This window comes from Prionailurus viverrinus, unplaced genomic scaffold, assembly GCF_022837055.1.
Source record: "Prionailurus viverrinus isolate Anna unplaced genomic scaffold, UM_Priviv_1.0 scaffold_55, whole genome shotgun sequence".
Lineage (NCBI taxonomy): Eukaryota > Metazoa > Chordata > Mammalia > Carnivora > Felidae > Prionailurus > Prionailurus viverrinus.
Window position 1 is genome coordinate 1,356,918 of NW_025927617.1, and position 19,523 is coordinate 1,376,440.

The following is a 19,523-nucleotide window of genomic DNA, read 5'->3' on the forward strand; positions in this document are numbered from 1 at the left end:
CTGAGCCAAAGTCAGATGCTTAACCGACTGAGTCACCCAGGCGCCCCAGGAGCATCTTTGTAATATGAATGTCACCTGTCCTGTATTTTTATTGGCAGAAAAAAGGCAGTTAGCATAATGCTAAGAACATAGTACTATCTCTAATAATAATTGTTAATTACTTCCAGTTCTCCCAAAAACGTAATTTTAGAAAGGAAAGAAATAAAAAACACAAAAGAAATGGAAAGGATTATATTATGTGTAGATATTTTTATTAGTACATGTGTATTGGCTGCACTGGCCTTGTGATATTTTGAGCATGGGGAGGGTGACAAATACGGGTTTTCCCTAATACTCTGCTTTCACTAGAACTACACTTAAACCATTTCAGAGAAATGTGAATTTTCTAAAAACATTTTCTTTTGAAACAACTGTAGACTCACAGAAATTTGCAAAAGTAGTACAAAGAGACTCGACCCTTCACTCAGCATCTCCTAATGATGGCATCTGATATAGCTACAGTTCAATATCAAGACCAAAAATGTACATCGGCTCATTACTGTTAACTAGACTACAGAACTCGCTCAGCTTTTACCATATTTAAATATGTATTCAGTTTCTACCATATTTAAATGTGCATTCATGTATGTGTGTGGTTTGTATGTATTACCAAATGGTCCTATGCCATTTTATCCCATGTTCAGATGCATGTAACAATCACCACAGTCAAGATACAGAACTACCCCATCACAACAAAAGAAATCTCTTGTGCTACAGTTCTTTATATTCACCTCCCCCGACATCTCAGTCCCTGTCCCCTGGCAAGCACTAATCTGTTCTTGATCTTTATAGTTTAGTAATTTTAAGAATATTATATACATGGAATAATATAATTTGTAATCTTTTGAGATCGACCTGTTTTTTTTTTCTCAGTGTAATGCCCCTGAAGTTGATCAAGGATGATGCATGCATCAATATCTCATCTTTTACAGCTAAGTACTATTCCATGGATGTACCGAGTTTATTCAACCATTCATCCCTGAAGGACATTTTGGTTGTTTCTAGTTTTGGACTACAAATAAAAAGATGCTTTGGAAATTTTCATACAGGTGATCATAAGTTTTCACTTCTCTAGGATAAATGCCCAAGAGTACAACTGCTAAGTCTGCACTGAACTTTTTAGGCAACTGTCATGCCCTTTCTATGTGGCTGTACCATTTTACATTCCCACCAGTAAAGTATGAGTGATCCAATTCCTCCACATCCTCACCAACATTTGATATCATCACTATTTTTTATTTTGAAACTATTTTAATAAGTGTATAGTGATATCTTGTGGTTTTAATTTGTTTCCGTGACAGCAATGATGTTGAACATCTTTTCATATTTTGATTTTCCACCCATATATCCTCTTCTGTAAAATATCTGTTTGCGTCTTTTGCAAATTTTAGAACTGGGTTGTTTTTTTGTTTTTGTTATTGAATTTTAAAGTTCTTTATATATATTCTAGATATAGAGGCCTTTCCTGGATATGTGATTTGTAAAAATTTTCTGCTAGTGTGTAGTTTGTCTTTCATCCTACTGAGAAGTCTGAACTACCCCCACCTAGCAGTCAGGAGGGGTTCCTTCCTTTAGGAGTCAGTGGAGGTGAAGGTAAGAACCTGTACTTTCAACCCCACCTGCAGTAATGAGGCAACACTCCATCCTCACTGGAACAGTGTCACAGGAGGCCTCCTAACAAACAAAAGATTTTTAAAAGATCCAGAATCTTATAGCATAATACCCAAAATATCTGGATTTCAATAAAAAAAAAATCACTCCTTATACCAAGGACGACTAAGATATCAAGTTGAAATAAGAAAATACAATCAACAGACATAAATATTAGAACTATCTGATGAGGATTTCAAAATAGCCATCATAAAAGTGTTTCAATGGGGCACCTGGGTGGCTCAGTCAGTTAAGTGTCTGACTTCAGTTCAGGTCATGATCTCACCATCCATGAGTTTGAGCCCTGCATCGGGCTCTGTGCTGACAGCGCACAGCCTGGAGCTGCTTCAGATTCTGTGTCTCCCTCTCTCTGCCCCTCCCCCACTCATGCACGCGTGCGCCTCTCTCGCTCTCAAAAATAAATAAACATTAAAAAATATAAAAGTGCTTCAAGGAGCATTTATGAACATGCTTCAAACATCAAAATATATAATGTCTCAGGAGATAAACAGAGGACATAAAGAAGAACCAAATGAAAAATCTGGACGTGGAAAGTAAATGACAGAATTAAAAAAAATCTGAATGGATGGGCTCCGTGGCAGAATGGAGAAGACAAAGGAGAGAATCAGTCAACATGAAGACAGAACAATAAAATTTACTGAATATGAACAACAGAGAGAAAACACTAAAAAGGGGCAGGAGGGTTCTATGGGACACTCAGGGATCTATGGGACTATAAAAAAAAAAAAAAGATCACTCCTTTTTAGAGTCCCAGAAGAATAGGAAAGTGTGAAGCTGGAAAAAGTATTCAAAGAAATAATGGCTAAAAATTCCCCAAATTTGGCAGAAGACATAAACTTACAGATTCAAGAAGCTGAGCAACCTCCCCTCCAAATAGGGAAAATCCAAAGAAATTAAATTTTAGAACATGAGAGAGTGTGAGCTGGAGAGAGGGGCAGAGGAAGAGAATCTTAAGCAGGCTTCATGCTCAGCACAGAGCCCGATGTGGGCTCGATCCCATGACCTGAGGTCACGACTCAAGCTGAAATCAAGAGTCAAATGCTTAACCAACTGAGTCACCCAGGTGCCCCTCAAGATACATTATAACTAAAATTCTGAAAGCTGAAAACAAATTTATAAATCTTAAAAGAAGCTACACAAAAACAATACATTATATATAGGGGGGGAAAACAATTTGAAGAAATCAGATTTCCAGGGAGGCCAGCAGGAAATGTCAAAACATTTTTCAAGTGGTAAAAGAAAAGAACCGTCAAGTAAGAATCCTATAACTAGCAAAACGAGCTTTCAAGAATGAAAGGAATATCACAATGTTCTCAGGTTAAGAACACTAAAAATTAGTCACCAGCAGACCTCCTCTAAAAGAACTGCTACAGGGGAGCACCCGGGTGCCTCAGATGGTTAAGCGGATGACTCTTCATCTTGGCTCATGGTTTGTGAGATCGAGTCCCATGTTGGGCTCTGTGCTGACAGCACGGAGCCTACTTGGGAATCTTTCTCTCCCTCTCTCTCTGCCCCTTCCCTGCTCATTCCCCCCCACCTCTCTTAAAAGAAATAAATAAACTTAAAAAAAAAAGAAATGCTAAAGAAAAGTCTTCATACATATGGGAAATAGAAGCAGAAGGAAATCTGGAACATCAGGAATGAAGAAAAACCAACAGAAATAGTAAATATCTGTGCAAATATAGTAGCCTATTCTCTTAAGTTCTTTAAAATATGTTTGGTGGACAAAAGCAAAAGTTAAATCATTGACCATGGGGTTTTCAATGTATACAGATATAATACATAAGATAACCTGTAAACATAAGGGGGGAAGGTAAAGTGACTTATAGGGCATAGTAAGGTTTTTACATTCTACTTGACATGGTAAAATATTGATTCTAAGTAAGTTGTGAAAAGTTAAGTACCACTATTGTAATTCGTAGAGTAACTTCAAAAAAAATTACACAAAGAGATAGGCTAAAAGGTACAATAGATAAATTAAAACGGGATAGTAAAATGTATTTAACGAACGCAAAAGATAGCAGGAAAGGTGAAATAGAGTAAGAAAGAGGAAACTGGCAAAAATAAAATAAAATGATAGACCAAACTCCAAATATATCAATACTTACCAATATAATTATCAACATATAATGACCAATGTAAATACATAATTATTAATGTATCAATATGCTAGCAATGAACAACTGGAAACCAACATTAAAAAAAAAAATTACAATCCCCCTCCCCCCAAAAAGAAATCCCTAAGTATAAACCTAACCTAGGGTTTCTCAATCTTCAGCACTATGGACATTCTGGGTTAAATAATTCTTTTTTATGGGAAGAAATATTCTGTGCACTTTAGGATGTTTAGTAGTATCCCTAACTTCTACCTACTACATGCTAGTGACACACTCATCCTCAACTGTGACCATCACTAATGTCTCCAGATAGTGCCAAATATCCCTCAAGAGCAAAATCACCTCTGGCTGGAAACCAATGGTCTAATCAAACATGTTCAGTATCTGTATGCTGAAAGCTATAAATGCAGATGAAATAAAACAAAGGAAATTCAAGTAAATGGAGAGAGATTCTATGTTCACTGACTAGAAGACTCAATATAGTAGGGATGTCAATTTTCCCCAAATTGGTCTAGAGATTTAATAATCCATTTAAAAGTCCTATATGGCTTCTTCGTAGCTACAGACAAGATTACTCTAAAATTATATATACAGATAAAGGAATTAGAATAGCCAAAACAATTTTAAAAAGAAAAATGTTGGAAGAATCTATCTTTATGCCTTAAGAGAAAGCTACAACAGTGAAGTCAATGTGGTGTTGATGAATGGAGAAACACATACACATTGATCAAAGGACAAGAACAGAATACAGAAAAAGATGATTACATAGAGAGAGAGAATAATGGCTCCCTAAAATCTTCATCTACTAATGTACTAATCTCCAGAACCTGTGAAGAGAATACCTTACATGGCAAAACAAACTTTGCAAATGTGATTAAATGAGAATATGAGCTGGGGAGAGTATCCTGAATTATCTGGGTGGGCCAAGTGTAATCAAGAGGGTCCTTATGAGAAGGAGGTGGGGGGGGAGTCAAAGTCAAGAGAAAAGATAGGAATACGGAGGCCAAGAGTCAGAGTCAGAAAGACTGAAGATGCTGCTGGCTTTTAGATGGAGAAAGGCACCAAGAGCCAAGGAATGCAGGTGACTTCTAGAAGGTAGAAAGGGCAAGGAAATGGATCCTTCCCAAAGAGCCTCTGGAGGGAATACAGCCCTGACAAATGTTTTTATTTTGACCCAGGAAACCTAATTTTGGACTTTTGACCTTTATAAAATAATAAATTTGTGTTGTTTTAAGCTATCAAGTGTGAAAAGTTTTTACAGCTGCAATAGGATCCAAAGGATATTCAATTGGGAGAGAAAAGCCTTCATGTAGGAACAATTGGACCAAACGATAAAACTTCAACTAAACTAGATACAATAATTAACTCAAAAATGGAACATAGATATAAATGTAAAAAGTAAAAATATAACTTTTAGAAAAAAAAAACACAGGAGAAAACTGTAATGATCTTGAGTTAGGTAAACAGTTCTTACATGTTAACAACTAAAACATAATCCATGAAGGGAAAAAATGATAAACTGAAGCCTATCAAAATTAAAAACTCTTGTTCTATGTAAAATACTATTAAGGGATATTTTTTAAAAGCTACAGATGGATTCAGGACACCTGGGTGGCTCAGCTGATTAAGTGTCCAACTCTGGATTTTAGTTCAGGTCATGCTCTTGCGGTCATGAAATTGAGCCCATGCTCAGGATGGAGCCTGCTTAAGATTCATTCTGTCTCTCTCTCTCTCTCAATCCCTCCTTCCCTCCCTCCCTCTGCCCCTCTTTCCCCTGTTCGTGCTCTCCCTCTCCCTCTCTCTGTCTCTCTCTAAAATAATAAAAAGCTACAGATGGGAGAAAATAATTGCAAATTATATATCTGACAAAAGTCTCATATCCAGAATATATAAATAGCTCACTAAACTCAACAATAAAAAAAAAAATGGCCCAACTAAAAATGGACAAAACACTTGAACAGACACTTCACCAAAGTGGATATATACCTGCAGCCAAGCACATGCAGATATTCAACATCATTAGCCATTAGGAAAATGGATATTGAAACCATAAGATACCACTAAATGCCTGACAATATCATGTGTTAGCAAAGAAGTCAAACAACTGGAACTCTCATACACTGCTGGTGGTAAGATGAAAACAGCCATTCTGGAAACCAGTTTGGCAGTTCCTTATAGAGTTAAAAATATACTAACCATGACCTAGAAATTCTACTCTCAAGATATATTTACCCTGGAGAAATGAAAACTAAGGTTCACACAAAAAACTATACCTAAGTGTTTACAGCCACTCTAGTTATAACTGCCAAAAGGTGGAAAGAAACCAAATGTCCACCAGTGAATGAACAAAGTGTAGTACATCCATACCATGGAATACACCTCAGTAATAAAAAGAAAAATGAACTGATATCCTCAATGACTTGGATGAATGAAGAAAGCATCATGTTGTGTGAGAGGAGCAAGCTCAAAAGGCTATGGTATTCTCAAAATGATAAAACTATAGGGATAGAGGACAAATCAGTACTATCCAGCTATTAGGGGTCGGAAGAGGATATACCTACAAAGGGGTTACACAAAGGAGATTTTTAGTGTGGTAACACTTTTCTGTATCCTGACTGTGACAGTAATTATATGAATATATGCGTGTGTTAAAAATCACAAAAGAGTGCATTTTGTTGCAAGTTTATTAAAAGTAAAATTTTTAGGGGCACCTGGGTGGCGCAGTCGGTTAAGCGTCCGACTTCAGCCAGGTCACGATCTCACGGTCCGTGAGTTCGAGCCCCGCGTCAGGCTCTGGGCTGATGGCTCAGAGCCTGGAGCCTGTTTCCGATTCTGTGTCTCCCTCTCTCTCTCTCTGCCCCTCGCCCGTTCATGCTCTGTCTCTCTCTGTCCCAAAAATAAATAAACGTTGAAAAAAAAAATTAAAAAAAAAAAAGTAAAATTTTTAAAATAAAGCCAGTGTCTCAGGGCATATCAGACCTCACTCCCTAGAGGCTTGAGAGGTCTAAAACTAAGGCTAGATATTAATAAATTTCAATAAAAATTGACTCAATATGAAACTTAATCCCCCAGGTGTTTTCTAAAAATTGAGAAACTGTTTTTACTAGATTATAATCATGGGACAAGTTATGTTTCATCTGTAACTGCAATGTGTCCATTAATTTAAGTACAAGAGAAATAAAGAGAAAATTACTCTCTCAAGACTTATTCTCACAAAATTTTTTTCTTTCCTAGATCAAAAGTTTAAATCACATAAATAAACAATCCTCTAAATTCTTGAATTTTCAGAGACTGGTATATAATTATGAAATGAATTTGTTTAATTTTAACATGGAAATGCACAATTTGGGACACAAATTAAAGAATGGACTTAAAGAAAAAGTACAATCACCATAAAGGACAGCCAAAAGTATGTTGTTATCTATATGATGCCAAATGTACTGGTCAATATGATCAGTTTACTGAGGGTCTCCAATTCTAGATTTTACGGGGCGCCTGGGTGGCGCAGTCGGTAAAGCGTCCGACTTCAGCCAGGTCACGATCTCGCGGTCCGTGAGTTCGAGCCCTGCGTCGGGCTCTGGGCTGATGGCTCAGAGCCTGGAGCCTGTTTCCGATTCTGTGTCTCCCTCTCTCTCTGCCCCTCCCCTGTTCATGCTCTCTCTCTGTCCCAAAAATAAATAAACGTTGAAAAAAAATTTTTTAAATGACTTTTCCCTTCTTAATAATGAAAGTATTGTCTCTGTACTGTCTCTGAGGAACCTAATTCTTACAAACATTTTTAATACTTTAATTCCTTAAAAACTAATCTCTTTCACACCAGCCTCTGATAATTAAGGACTCTGTAACTAGTGTCACCAAGAAGGGCCCAATATATGTGAATAGGTAAAAGAGAATTTTGTTTACCTCTCTAGTCTCAAAAGGATCAGAAGGAGAAAAAGAAAAGAAAGAACGAGAGTACTAAAGGGAGATAAAATTAGCAAGGCAAAACAAAGAGAAAAGAAAAATGGACAAAGTACTCAATTTGTAAATACCATATTTTCCGAAAAACAGAGATGGAGGGAAAATTTCTAAACTTGTTCTAGGAGGCCAGCACTACCCTAATACCACAACCAGGCAGACATTACAGGAAAGGAAAATTCTGGACCATTATCTCTTATGATCACAGATAAAAAATTCTCACCAAAATATTAGCAAAACAAATTAAATAATATATAAAAATAATTACACAACATGACCAAGTGGAGTTCATTCCAGGTATACACAGCTGGTTCAACATTGGAAAATCAATGTAATCCATCACATCAATAGGCTAAAGAAAAAAATATATCAATAGATGCAAAAGAAGTACTGGACAAAATCCGACACCTATTCAAGATAAAAACTCTCAGCAAACTAGGAATAGAATGAAACTTCAACTTGATTAAGGACACCTACAAAAACCCCTATAGGTAACAACATACTTAATGATGAGAAACTAGAAGCTTTACCCCCAAAATTTAGGAACAAAGCAAAGACACCCTCACTTATCACTGTTGTTCGATATGGTACTAGAAGTCCTAGCTAAAGCAGTAAGAAAGGAAAATAGAAGGCACACATATTAGGAAAGAAGAAATAAAACCGTATTTGCAGATAATATGATTATCTATGTAGAAAATCCAAAAGAACTGACAATAGAAATAAACCTCCTGAAACTAATAAGCAACTCTAGCAAGGTTGCAGGACATAAGGCTCATAAGGCTCAAAAGTCAATTGCTTTCCCATATATCTCCAGTGAACAAATACATAATTTGAAATAAAAAATACCATTTAAATTAGTACCCAAAATGATATAACTAGGTATAATTCTAACAAAACATGTTCAATATTTATATGAAGAAAACTTCAATACTCTGATAAAAGAAATTAAAAAAAAAGCTAAAGGAATGGATTTCATGTTCATGGATAGAATGATTCAATATTGTCAAGATGTCAGTTTTTCCTGAACTTGATCTATATATTCAATGCAGCCCCAATCAAAATCCCAGCAAGTACTTTGGCAGATATGGACAAACTGATTCTAAACTTTACATAGAAAAACAAAAGACCCAGAATATCCAACACAATATTGGAAGGAAAAAAAAAAAGCCAGAGGGTTGACACTATTTGATTTCAAGAATTACCGTAAAGCTACAATAATCAAGGCAGCGTGGTATTGGCAAAAGAATAGATAAGTAGATCAACAGAACAGAATAGAGAGTACAGAAATAGACAAATATACATAAATATATTATACTGATGTTTGACAAAGAAGAAAAGGCAGCCCAGTGGGTAAAACAGTCTTTTCAAAAAATGGTGCTAGATGTGCATTGGTAGTATAGTGGTGAATATACTTTCAAAAAATGGTGCTAGAAAAACTGAACGTACAAAACGAAATCTATACACTGACCTTACACCTTTCACAAAAATTAACTCCAAATGGATCATAGTCCTAAATGTAAAGAACAAAGCTTTAAAACTTCTAGAAGATAACATAAAATAAAATCTAGGTGACCTTTGTTTCACAATGACATTAGATACAACACTAAAAGCACAATCCACAAAATACTGTTAAGTTGGACTACATTAAAATTTAAAACTGCTGTTCTGTGAAAGACACTGTTAAAAGAAGGAAAATACAAGCTACAGAATGAGTGAAAATATTTGCAAAAAATCTGATAAAGGACTGGTATCCAAAATATACAAACACTTAAAATTCAACAATAAGAAAATGAACAACCCAATTTAAAAATGGGCAAAAGGCCTGACAGATATCTCACCAAGGAAGAGATACAGATGACCAATAAGTATATGAAAACATGCACAATATCATACGTCATTAGGCAATATCAAATTAGAACAAAATTGAGATAGCATTACACATCTATTAGAAAGACTAAAATCCTGAACACTGACAACACCAAACGCTGACAAGGATGTGGAGCAACAGAACTCTCTCATTCACTGTTGGTGGGAATGCAGAATGGTACAGCCACTCTGGAAGACAGTTTGGCAGATTCTCACAAACTAAACATAGTCTTAACATATAATCTAGCAACTGCACTTCTTAGTAATTACCCAAATGAGTTGAAAACTTATGTCACACAAATCTTGCACACAAATGTTTATTACAGCATTACTTTTGGCCAAAATCTGGAAGCAACCAAAATGTCTTTCAAAAGGTGAATGGACACACACTATATGGTACATCCATACAATGCAGTATTTTTCAGCAATAAAAAGCAATGAACTATCAAGTCATAAAAAAAACATAAATGACTCTGAAATGCATATTGTTAAGTGAAAGAAGACAGTTTGTAAGAGCTACATACTATATGATTCCAGCTATAAGATATTATGGAAAAAGGCAAAACTACAGAGACAATAAAATGATTAGTGGTTGTCAGGGATTTGGGAGGATGGAGAGATGAATAAGTGGGACACACTGCAGTTTTAGGGCAGTGAAACTATTCTGTATGATACTTTAATGGTGGATAAATGGCATTATGCATTTCCCCCAAACCCATACGTAAGTACACAACACAAAGAGTGAATCCTAATGTAAACTATGAACTTAGCTAATAAGAATAATGTATTTTTAAGTAATTGGTTCATTCATCATTTGTAACAATTGTACTACATTAATGCAAGATGTTAGTACCAGAAGAAATTGAATGGAGTTTTTTGAGGGGGGATATAGAAGAATTCTCTGTACTTACTGCTTAATTTTTCTGTAAGCCTAAAACATCTCTAAACTATAGTGTTTTAATTAAAAAATACTCCAGGATATAAATCATACTTCTCAATTAAAGGTCAGATACCATTGTTTCATTTTAAAAAGTGTTTTTCAGAAAATTTTTAAAGAATCAAAGTGAAAGTGCATGAATCTTCTAAAGTTACCCATGTCAAGATAGTAGTTCCTGGAAAACTCCAGCTGTTCCATGAAGGCTTCCCTAAATGCCTAATTGCTGGAACTCCCATATATCTTCATTTGTGACTCCCTTTGGATATCTGGGTATTACATTATATATATTTTATCATTATTTGTGTATTTTTTCTCGTTCAGTACACTGCAACTGCAGGAGGGAAGGCAAGGCACACATTTTATTCATTTTTTTATTCCCAGCTGCCTAGCACAGTATCTTGTATCTAAAAGTCACTCGACAAATGATGCTCAATACATAATGCTATGATCTGAATATTTGTGTACCCCTGCCAAATTCACATGTTGAATTCCCCCCAGGGTAATGACACTGGAAGTGGGGTCTTTAGGAGGTAATTAGGCCCTTATGGGATTAGTGCCCTTATAAACAAGTCCCCAAGATCCTTCTTGCCTCTTATATCATGTAGGTCATAACAAAAAGCCATTTATGAACGACCTAGTTTATGGTGCTTTTTACTGCAGTGTAAATGGACTAAGACACATATATGATCCCTTACTTTATATAACAGATGCATTCTTGAAGAAAAGGGATATTGATTATATTTTTACAAAATACACTCTCCCTTGAAATTATTTTATAATGTTAAATATAGCTTATTTTCGTTTGCAACAGATTCTTAATAATTCTTAATTATCAACAGATAATTAATTCTTAATTAAAAATAGAAGATATTTTTTACTTTAATGTCCTGTACTCTCAAGTTCTCTGTCAACTAAGTGGTTCCAAAGATGGTGTTGATTGCAGAGTATAAGTAAACTTTTTTATAACATTAAAAAACACACTTATTTTATGAAAACAGATGATTTTAGTAAGTATGTTTTATATTTTCCTTAAATCCTGGCACGGCTGTTATGTGATATACTAACAGAAAGACTAAATTTTTTAAAATATTTTTTAATGTTTATTTTTGAGAAGACAGAGTGTGAACAGGGGAGGTGCAGACACACACACACACACACACACACACACACACACACACACAGAATCCGAAGCAGGCTCCAGGCTCTGAGCTATTAGCACAGAGCCCAATGCAGGGCATGAACCCATGAACCGTGAGATTATGACCTGTGTCAAAGTCAGATGCTTAACTGAATGAGCCACCCAGGCACACCCAGAAAGATTACATTTTTTAAAAAATCCTTAGATCTCAAACTCCCCAGATTAATGATAATGTGATACTCCTAGGACAGATGTGTGGATGGTAAGAAAAGGCAATGCATATGATTTGTAGGGATTTAAGGAAGGAAGGCAGATTGTGTTCTCTCTATCTCTGTCTCTTGGTGGCAGAAACCCTAAAATATATCTCATAGAGGACCCAACATATTAAAAATAGAATTGCTGCAATTCAGAAGAAACACCAACCCATTCTTCTTGGCCTTGTCTGGGCTGCAAGACATCTTTACATAATACAGTTTATCTTACAAATCTTTGCTGTAGACAATGATAGCCTTAAGACCTTCAGAATGAAAAGAGAATTAATAGGCAAATAAGTAAGCAGATGGCATGCTGTGACCCCATATGTTAAACATGAAATCCTCCTCCCTTCTGTTTCTTCTCACTTGATATTTCTGTCTTTCTGCCTCCCTTCTCCCTCATGGATGCCTCTGGTCTTGCTATGAAACTACCACATGCTGCTCATATGGCTGGGTGGCATTCATTTATAGCTGAGAAGATCCCTGAACCCTGCCTTAAAATTCCCAGAAGTATGTGGAGGAGGTAGGGAAGACCAGAGTATAAAGGAGAATAGATTGGTCCAAAGTGCTTATATGCCAAGGCATGTTGAGAAAAAATAGGAAGCCAAGAAATGAAAGGGATAACAATCCATCTTTGCATACCCAGTATAAATCACACCAGCAATACTAACAAAATTAAACAATGACCAGGTTTTAAAGATTGAGAGAGTAACCACTTTAAAGTAAAGACAGTATAGAAACTAGAAAAATGATGTTAGGAATGGTTAAAAGTTACCACTATATATTCCTAAAGCTATTCTATGGTCTAGTTCCTGCTTAGTTAAAAAACCCCAAAAAACTGCTTTTCTATATGCTCTGAAAGTACAAGCATGCACTCATCATAACATCAGGCAATTTATTCCTTTTCCTAACTCAAAAGTAATCAAACATACTTTCTGAGGACTAATTTTCTATATTCATTGCTGTTTACTTGTAATTAGTTTATATGAGGTTAGTACAGCATATCTATTCTATGGGTGCTCAATATTTATTGATAGAAGAATCAAATATTAGCCTTCTAAAAATATTTCAGTCTTTATGGAAGTTACCTTGATCTAGGTTTTATACTGACATTGACCTGTCACCAAGGAACAGAAATTTGTATTTTGAAGGGTTGAAATTCATTCTAAAAATAAAATCACGTATTAACACTGCTCCTTTTGGCTAACCTAATTAGCCATGTTCTAAACTGTTCTCTTCAATTCAAAAGAAAGTCCAGAAAACAATCTGCCTTCAACTTGTCAGCAAAGTACTTTAATTCAGCTAATAAAGAATAAAGGCCAATTTGCCAATTCTGCCTTGCACAAGAGCTCAGAATAATCTTTATCTTTAAGCAATTTGTAGGTAAAAGACAATTCAGCAATCAGTACTGAACTAAAAATTTAAGAGTTAAAAGAATTTTAACTGAGAACAAACTGAGGACTGATGGGGGGGTGGGAGGGTGGGCGATGGGTATTGAGGAGGGCACCTGTTGGGATCAGCACTGGGTATTGTATGGAAACCAATTTGACAATAAATTTCATATTAAAAAACATATAAAAAAAGAGTTAAACAAATTTCAATGTTAGCTACCAAATTTAGATTTGTATTATCCTCTCTGTTCAGCTTAAACAAACAGAATAAAGTATGGATCTTAGTCTATTGTTCAGTATCTTGATTTAGTCCTCTCCCAGGCAAGAGGTCCAGTTCATTGGGAGTACTCAACAGAACCCACAGATGAGAAAGGAGAAAAGACAATGAACAGCTAGACTGAATTATTCTAGTTTTATTCTCCAATCACTCCATCCCTGTTTCCATTACTGTTTGCTTCCCTACAGGAACACATTTATCACAGGTTCTGTCTGTAGTCACCTTCTATTTCTGCTCTTTCCTTTGGTGAACTAATTTGCATTGTTTCTACTATTACTTCTTTTTCCCCCCAACTATTACCCCTAATCTCTCTAGCCTGGGGCTCCTTCCTAAGATTGTCTAGCATTTTGTATTATCAGCTACATATCTGTCTCAACATTCCATTAGCATCTCAAACTGAACATGCCTCAAACCAAAATTTCATCTTCCCAAACAAGACCTCCTAACTTCCTACCTACTTCTGTTAAAAGTATTGTATTTCTCTTATCCTTGGCATCAACTTTGAAATCCTATTTCTCTTTTACTTCTAATGTCTGATCTGTTGCTAAGTCTTGTTGACTCTACCTCCTTCACCTCACAAAATCTCTGGCATCTTTTGCCTGCATATTACCATTTCTACCACTACTCCAGTACAAAGTGCCATTACTTTTCATCTAGACTATTGCATTAGCCTCATAACAAGGTCGGTAAATATTGCCTGAATGAATACATGAAATGAAAATCAATGGTATCCCTATTTTAGTTGTCTCACCACCCTAATCCATCTTATGCAAAAGGGTCAGATTAATTTCCTAAAGCACAGCTCTAACCTTATTACTCTGCTACTCAAAATACATGTTGCTACTTCCAACATAATTAAATTTTTGTTTCACAGTTAAGGTATTTCACATGGAGCTCTATCTTTTAAGGTTACCTATAATTTCTCTGAAACACTATCCCCTCACTGGAGCAAAGCTGGACTACTCACTACTCCACACATGCTTACGTCCTCTCTCAATCTGTTCATTTTACTCCTCTACCTTTAACAATCCTACTAATCAATCCAAGACTATCTTAGACATCACTTCCTCTCCAAAACCTTTCCTGACTCCCCATCTTGGTGGTTCTTTCCTTTGAAATCCCAACACGTGAATGTACTTCTTTCAAATCATTTATGATTTACTTTGCATCATAGCAATAAAATATAACTTGTCTTATCTTGGATGATTTGAGACAAGAAATGTGCTTTTATTTATGTTTGAATACCCTGCAGAGCCAAGAACAGTCCTCTGTATAAGTTCTCAATACTTATTTTTAGGGTAGGGAAAAGAATGAGTAAATAAAAAGGAACATACATGACATAGAGAAAAAAGTAATAAGATCTAGGTTCTAAAACAATATATTAACCCTAACACATAGCAAAACCTCATTTATATTTTTCAACAAACTGTTTTTTTTTTACCATATTTTTGATGAAATCTAAATTATTTTTAACACATATACTTTACTATGTGCCAAGCATTCTTTTTAGCCTTTTGTATGCTGATTTAATTAATCCTTACAACAACTGTATTTAACCTTATTTTACAAATTGGGAAACTGAGGCATGAAGAGTAAGCAATTTGCCCAATGTTACAAGGTTAGTAAGTGCCAGAGCCCAGGAATTCTGATTGATTCCAAAGACTATATATGTACCATGACAATATTTTGTACCTAAAAATATATATACTTTACTGAATTTAAAATCTGAATGAGTTGAAAATAAGGGTTTTTTTTTTTCTTAAAAGCTCAGAGTCATTATAACTGCCTTACTAAAACATGCTATATATAGTACAGAAATAAACTGAAGAGGCTGCTAAGATATAAAGGGCCCCTATACTGAATGGTACCAAAATGCCTAGTTTTTGTGGGTGTTTTTTTTTTTTCTTTTAACTTTTCCTGTTTGTTTTTTCCCCCTTCACACTATTGTTTACCACTTATGGCATTCAATGTGCCTAAATGTGCCTTCATCATCTTTTCAAATTACTAGGAACTGAGAACCAAGCTTACCAGAAATATGTATTAAGTAAGAACAAACAGGTCTCTAAGGAGTTTCTTTTATAAATTTCCTTATGCTTTGTTACACAATGATCTGGTTTCAGGACTAAATTCCATTAAGTTGAGGCCATTAGAAGTCTGATCCACAGATAAATTCGGCACTACCATGTAATTTCTGACGGTATAAAATAGTTATGTAAATGAGGGTCCTAAAAGTTAACAATGCTCCCCCCAAAGTAGCTTATATCAGCCCTTTTCATTATTAGAAAATGTCATACTATTTTTTAGTTATAGCCATGAACAATGTATAATTTCTCCTATTCTTACCTTTGCGCCCCCCAAAAATCCCAGAGAAATGGCAACCCTAGCTCGTAGATCTGGCCGGTCTTTGGGCCACACATACGAAAGCATTGCTTTTATGATTTTCCGAGTATCAACATCTTTTAACTGTTGAAAGACAGAAAACAAAGCAATAATTAACGTTATTTCAAATATAACTATATTTCAATAATGTAGAATTATGTAAATATTTAAGAAAAATTTGAAAACATTACAAACATAACTTTTTTAATTCAAGTACAACTATCATACAGTGTTAATGCAATCCCTATCAAAACACGAACAACATTTTTCATAGAACGAGAAGAAATAATACTACAATTTGTATGGAATTACAAAAGACCCTGAATAGCCAAAACAATCTTGAAAAAGAAGAACAACCCTACAATCCAGCAATCACACTACTGGGTATTTACACAAAGAATACAAAAACACTAATTCACAGAGATATATGCACCCCTATGTTTATAGAAGCATTATTTACAATAGCCAAGATATGGAAGCAGCCCAAGTGTCCACTGATTAATAGAATGGATAAAGAAGTGGTATACGTGCGCGAGCGCACGCACACACACACACACTGGAATATTAGTCATAAAAAGAATGAAATCTCGCCATGTGTAATGACATGGATGGAGCTAGAGAGTGTAATGCTAGGTGATATAAGTCAGTCACAGAAAGACAAATACCATAGAATTTCACTCATATGGAACTTAAGAAAGTGAACAAACATGTAACGGGGAAAAAGCAAAGAGGGAGAGAGAGACAAACGAAGAAAGAGTTTCTTTTTGTTTTGTTTTGTGTACTTTTGAGAGATAGACAGAGACAGAGACAGAGAGAGCACGAGTGGGGGAGGGACAGAGAGAGAGAGGGAGACACAGAATCTGAAGCAGGCTCCAGGCTCCAAGTAGTCATCACAGAGCCCAACATGGGGCTCAAACCCACGAACTCCGAGAGCATGACCTGAGCGGAAGTCAGGCACTTAACCAACTGAGCCACACAGGTGCCCCAACAGATTCTTATTTATAGAGAACTGATAGTTAGCAGAATAGAGGGGAGTGGGAGGATGGATAAAATAGGTGATGGGGATTGGGGAGGGCACCTGACATGATGAGTACTGGGCGATGCATGGAATTGCTGAATTACAATATTATACACCTAGAACAAATAGTACACTGTATGTTAACTGGAATTAAAACAAAAACTTAAAAAAATGAAACTGGAGGTATCACAATCCTGGATTTCAAGATATACTACAAAGCGGCAGTAATTAAAACAGTATGGTACTGGCACAGAAACAGACACGCAGGTCAAAGGAATAGAATAGAGAGTCCAGAAATAAACCTGCACTTTTATGGTGAATGACTCTATAACAAAGGAGGCAAGAATATCCAATAGGAAAAAGACTGTCTCTTCAACAAATGGTGCTGAGAAAACTGAATAGCTACAGGCAAAAGAATGAATCTGAACCACTTTCTTATAGCATACAAAAAAATAAACTGAAAATGGATTAAAGGCCTAAATGTGAGACCTGAAACCGTAAAATTCCTAGAAGAAAATATTGACAGGAATCTCTTTGACATCAGCTGTAGAAACGTTTTCCTACTTATTTTTCTTCTGGCAAGGGAAACAAAAGCAAAATTAAACTATTGGGACTATACCAAAATAGAAAGCTTTTGCACAGGGAAGGAAATCATTTTAAAAAAGCCAACCTACTGGGACTTCAACACCCCACTTACAACAATGGACAGATCACCTAAACAGAAAATCAATAAGGAAACAATGGCTTTGAATGACACACTGAACCAGATGGACAAAACAGATATATTCAGAACATTTCAACCTAAAGCAGAGGAATATACATTCTTCTCCAGTATGCATGGAACAATCTCTAGATTGCTGAGACACAAATCAGCTCTCAACAATTACAAAAACACTGAGATCACACCGTGCATATTATCAGACCACGGCGCTATGAAACTCGAAATCAACCACAAGAAAAAATTGGAAAGATAACAAACACTTGGACACTAAAGAACATCCTACTAAAGAATGAATGGTCTAACGAAGAAGTTAAAGAGGAAATTAAAAAGAACATGGAAGGGGCGCCTGGGTGGCTCAGTCGGTTGAGTGTCTGACTTCAGCTCAGGTCATGATCTCCTGGTTCATGAGTTCAAGCCCCACATCGGGCTCTGTGCTGACAGCTCAGAGTCTGGAGCTTGTGTTTCTGTCTCTCTCTCTGCCCCTCCCCTGCTCACACTCTGTCTCTCTGTCAAAAATAAGTCAAAAAAAAAAACATTAAAAATTTTTTTAAAAAGTACATTGAAGCCAATGGAAATGATAACACCATAACCCAAAACCTCTGGGACATAGCAAAGGCTGTCATAAGAGGAAAGTATATACCAATCCAGACCTTCCGAAAGACGGAAGAAAGGTCTCAGATAGACAATCGTACCTTACACCTTAAAGAGCTAGGAAAAAAAAAAAGCAAATAAAACCCCAAACCAGCAGAAGACAGGAAATAATAAAGATTGGAGCAGAAATTAATGTTATCAAAACCAAAAAAAAAGAGTAGAACAGATCAATGAAACCAGAAGCTGGTTCTTTGAAAGAATCAACAAAATTGATAAACCACTAGCCAGTTTGATCAAAAAGAAAAAGGAAAGGACCCATATAAATAAAATCAAGAATGAAAGAAGAGACATCACAACCAACACATCATAAATAAAACCAATAATAAGAGAATATTATAAGCAATTGTACACCAATAAAATGGGCAATCTGGAAGAAATGGACAAATTCCTAGAAACATATAAAGTACCACAGCTGAAACAGGAAGAAACAGAAAATTTGAACAGACACATAACCAGTAAAGATCAAATTAGGAATCAAATATCTCTCAAAAAACAAGAATCCAGGGCCAGATGGATTTCCAGGGGAATTACACCAAACATTAAAAGAAGAGTTCACAAACTATTCTCTTGAAGCTGTTCCAAAAAATAAAAGGGAAGGAAAACTTCCAAACTTTATGAAGCCAGTAATACCTTAATTCCAAAGCCAGACAAAGACTCCCCTAAAAAAGAGAAATATATACCAATTTCCCTGATGAACATAGATGCAAAATTCCTCGACAAGATATTAGCCAACTGTATCCAACAATGCATTAAAAAAAATACTCACCACGACCAAGTGGGATTTATACCTGGGATGCAGGGCTGGTTCAATATATGCAAAATAATCAATGTGATTAATCACATCAAAAAAATAAAGGACAAGAACCACATGATCCTCTCTATAGATGCAGAGAAAGCATTTGACAAAATTCAGCATCCTTTCTTGATAAAAACCCTTAAGAAAGTAGGGATAGAAGGAGCATACCTTGAGATTATAAAAGCCATACATGAAAGACCCGACGATAATATCATCCTCAATGGGAAACAACTGAGAGCTCTCCCCCTAAGGTCAGGAACAAGACAAAGATGTCCACTCTCGCCACTGTTATTCAACATAGTATTGGAAGT

At 35.8% G+C, this 19,523-nt stretch overlaps 1 protein-coding gene across 1 annotated transcript in view; it reads right to left on the bottom strand.

The window, feature by feature from the left end:
* Positions 1 to 19,523, bottom strand: part of ABCB7 (ATP binding cassette subfamily B member 7) — a 162,566-nt gene that overhangs the window by 40,304 nt on the left and 102,739 nt on the right. Inside the window, exon 4 of the mRNA XM_047848211.1 lies at positions 15,991 to 16,110. Within this exon, the coding sequence (XP_047704167.1) occupies positions 15,991 to 16,110 (120 nt within the window). The remainder of the gene's footprint in view (positions 1 to 15,990; positions 16,111 to 19,523) is intronic.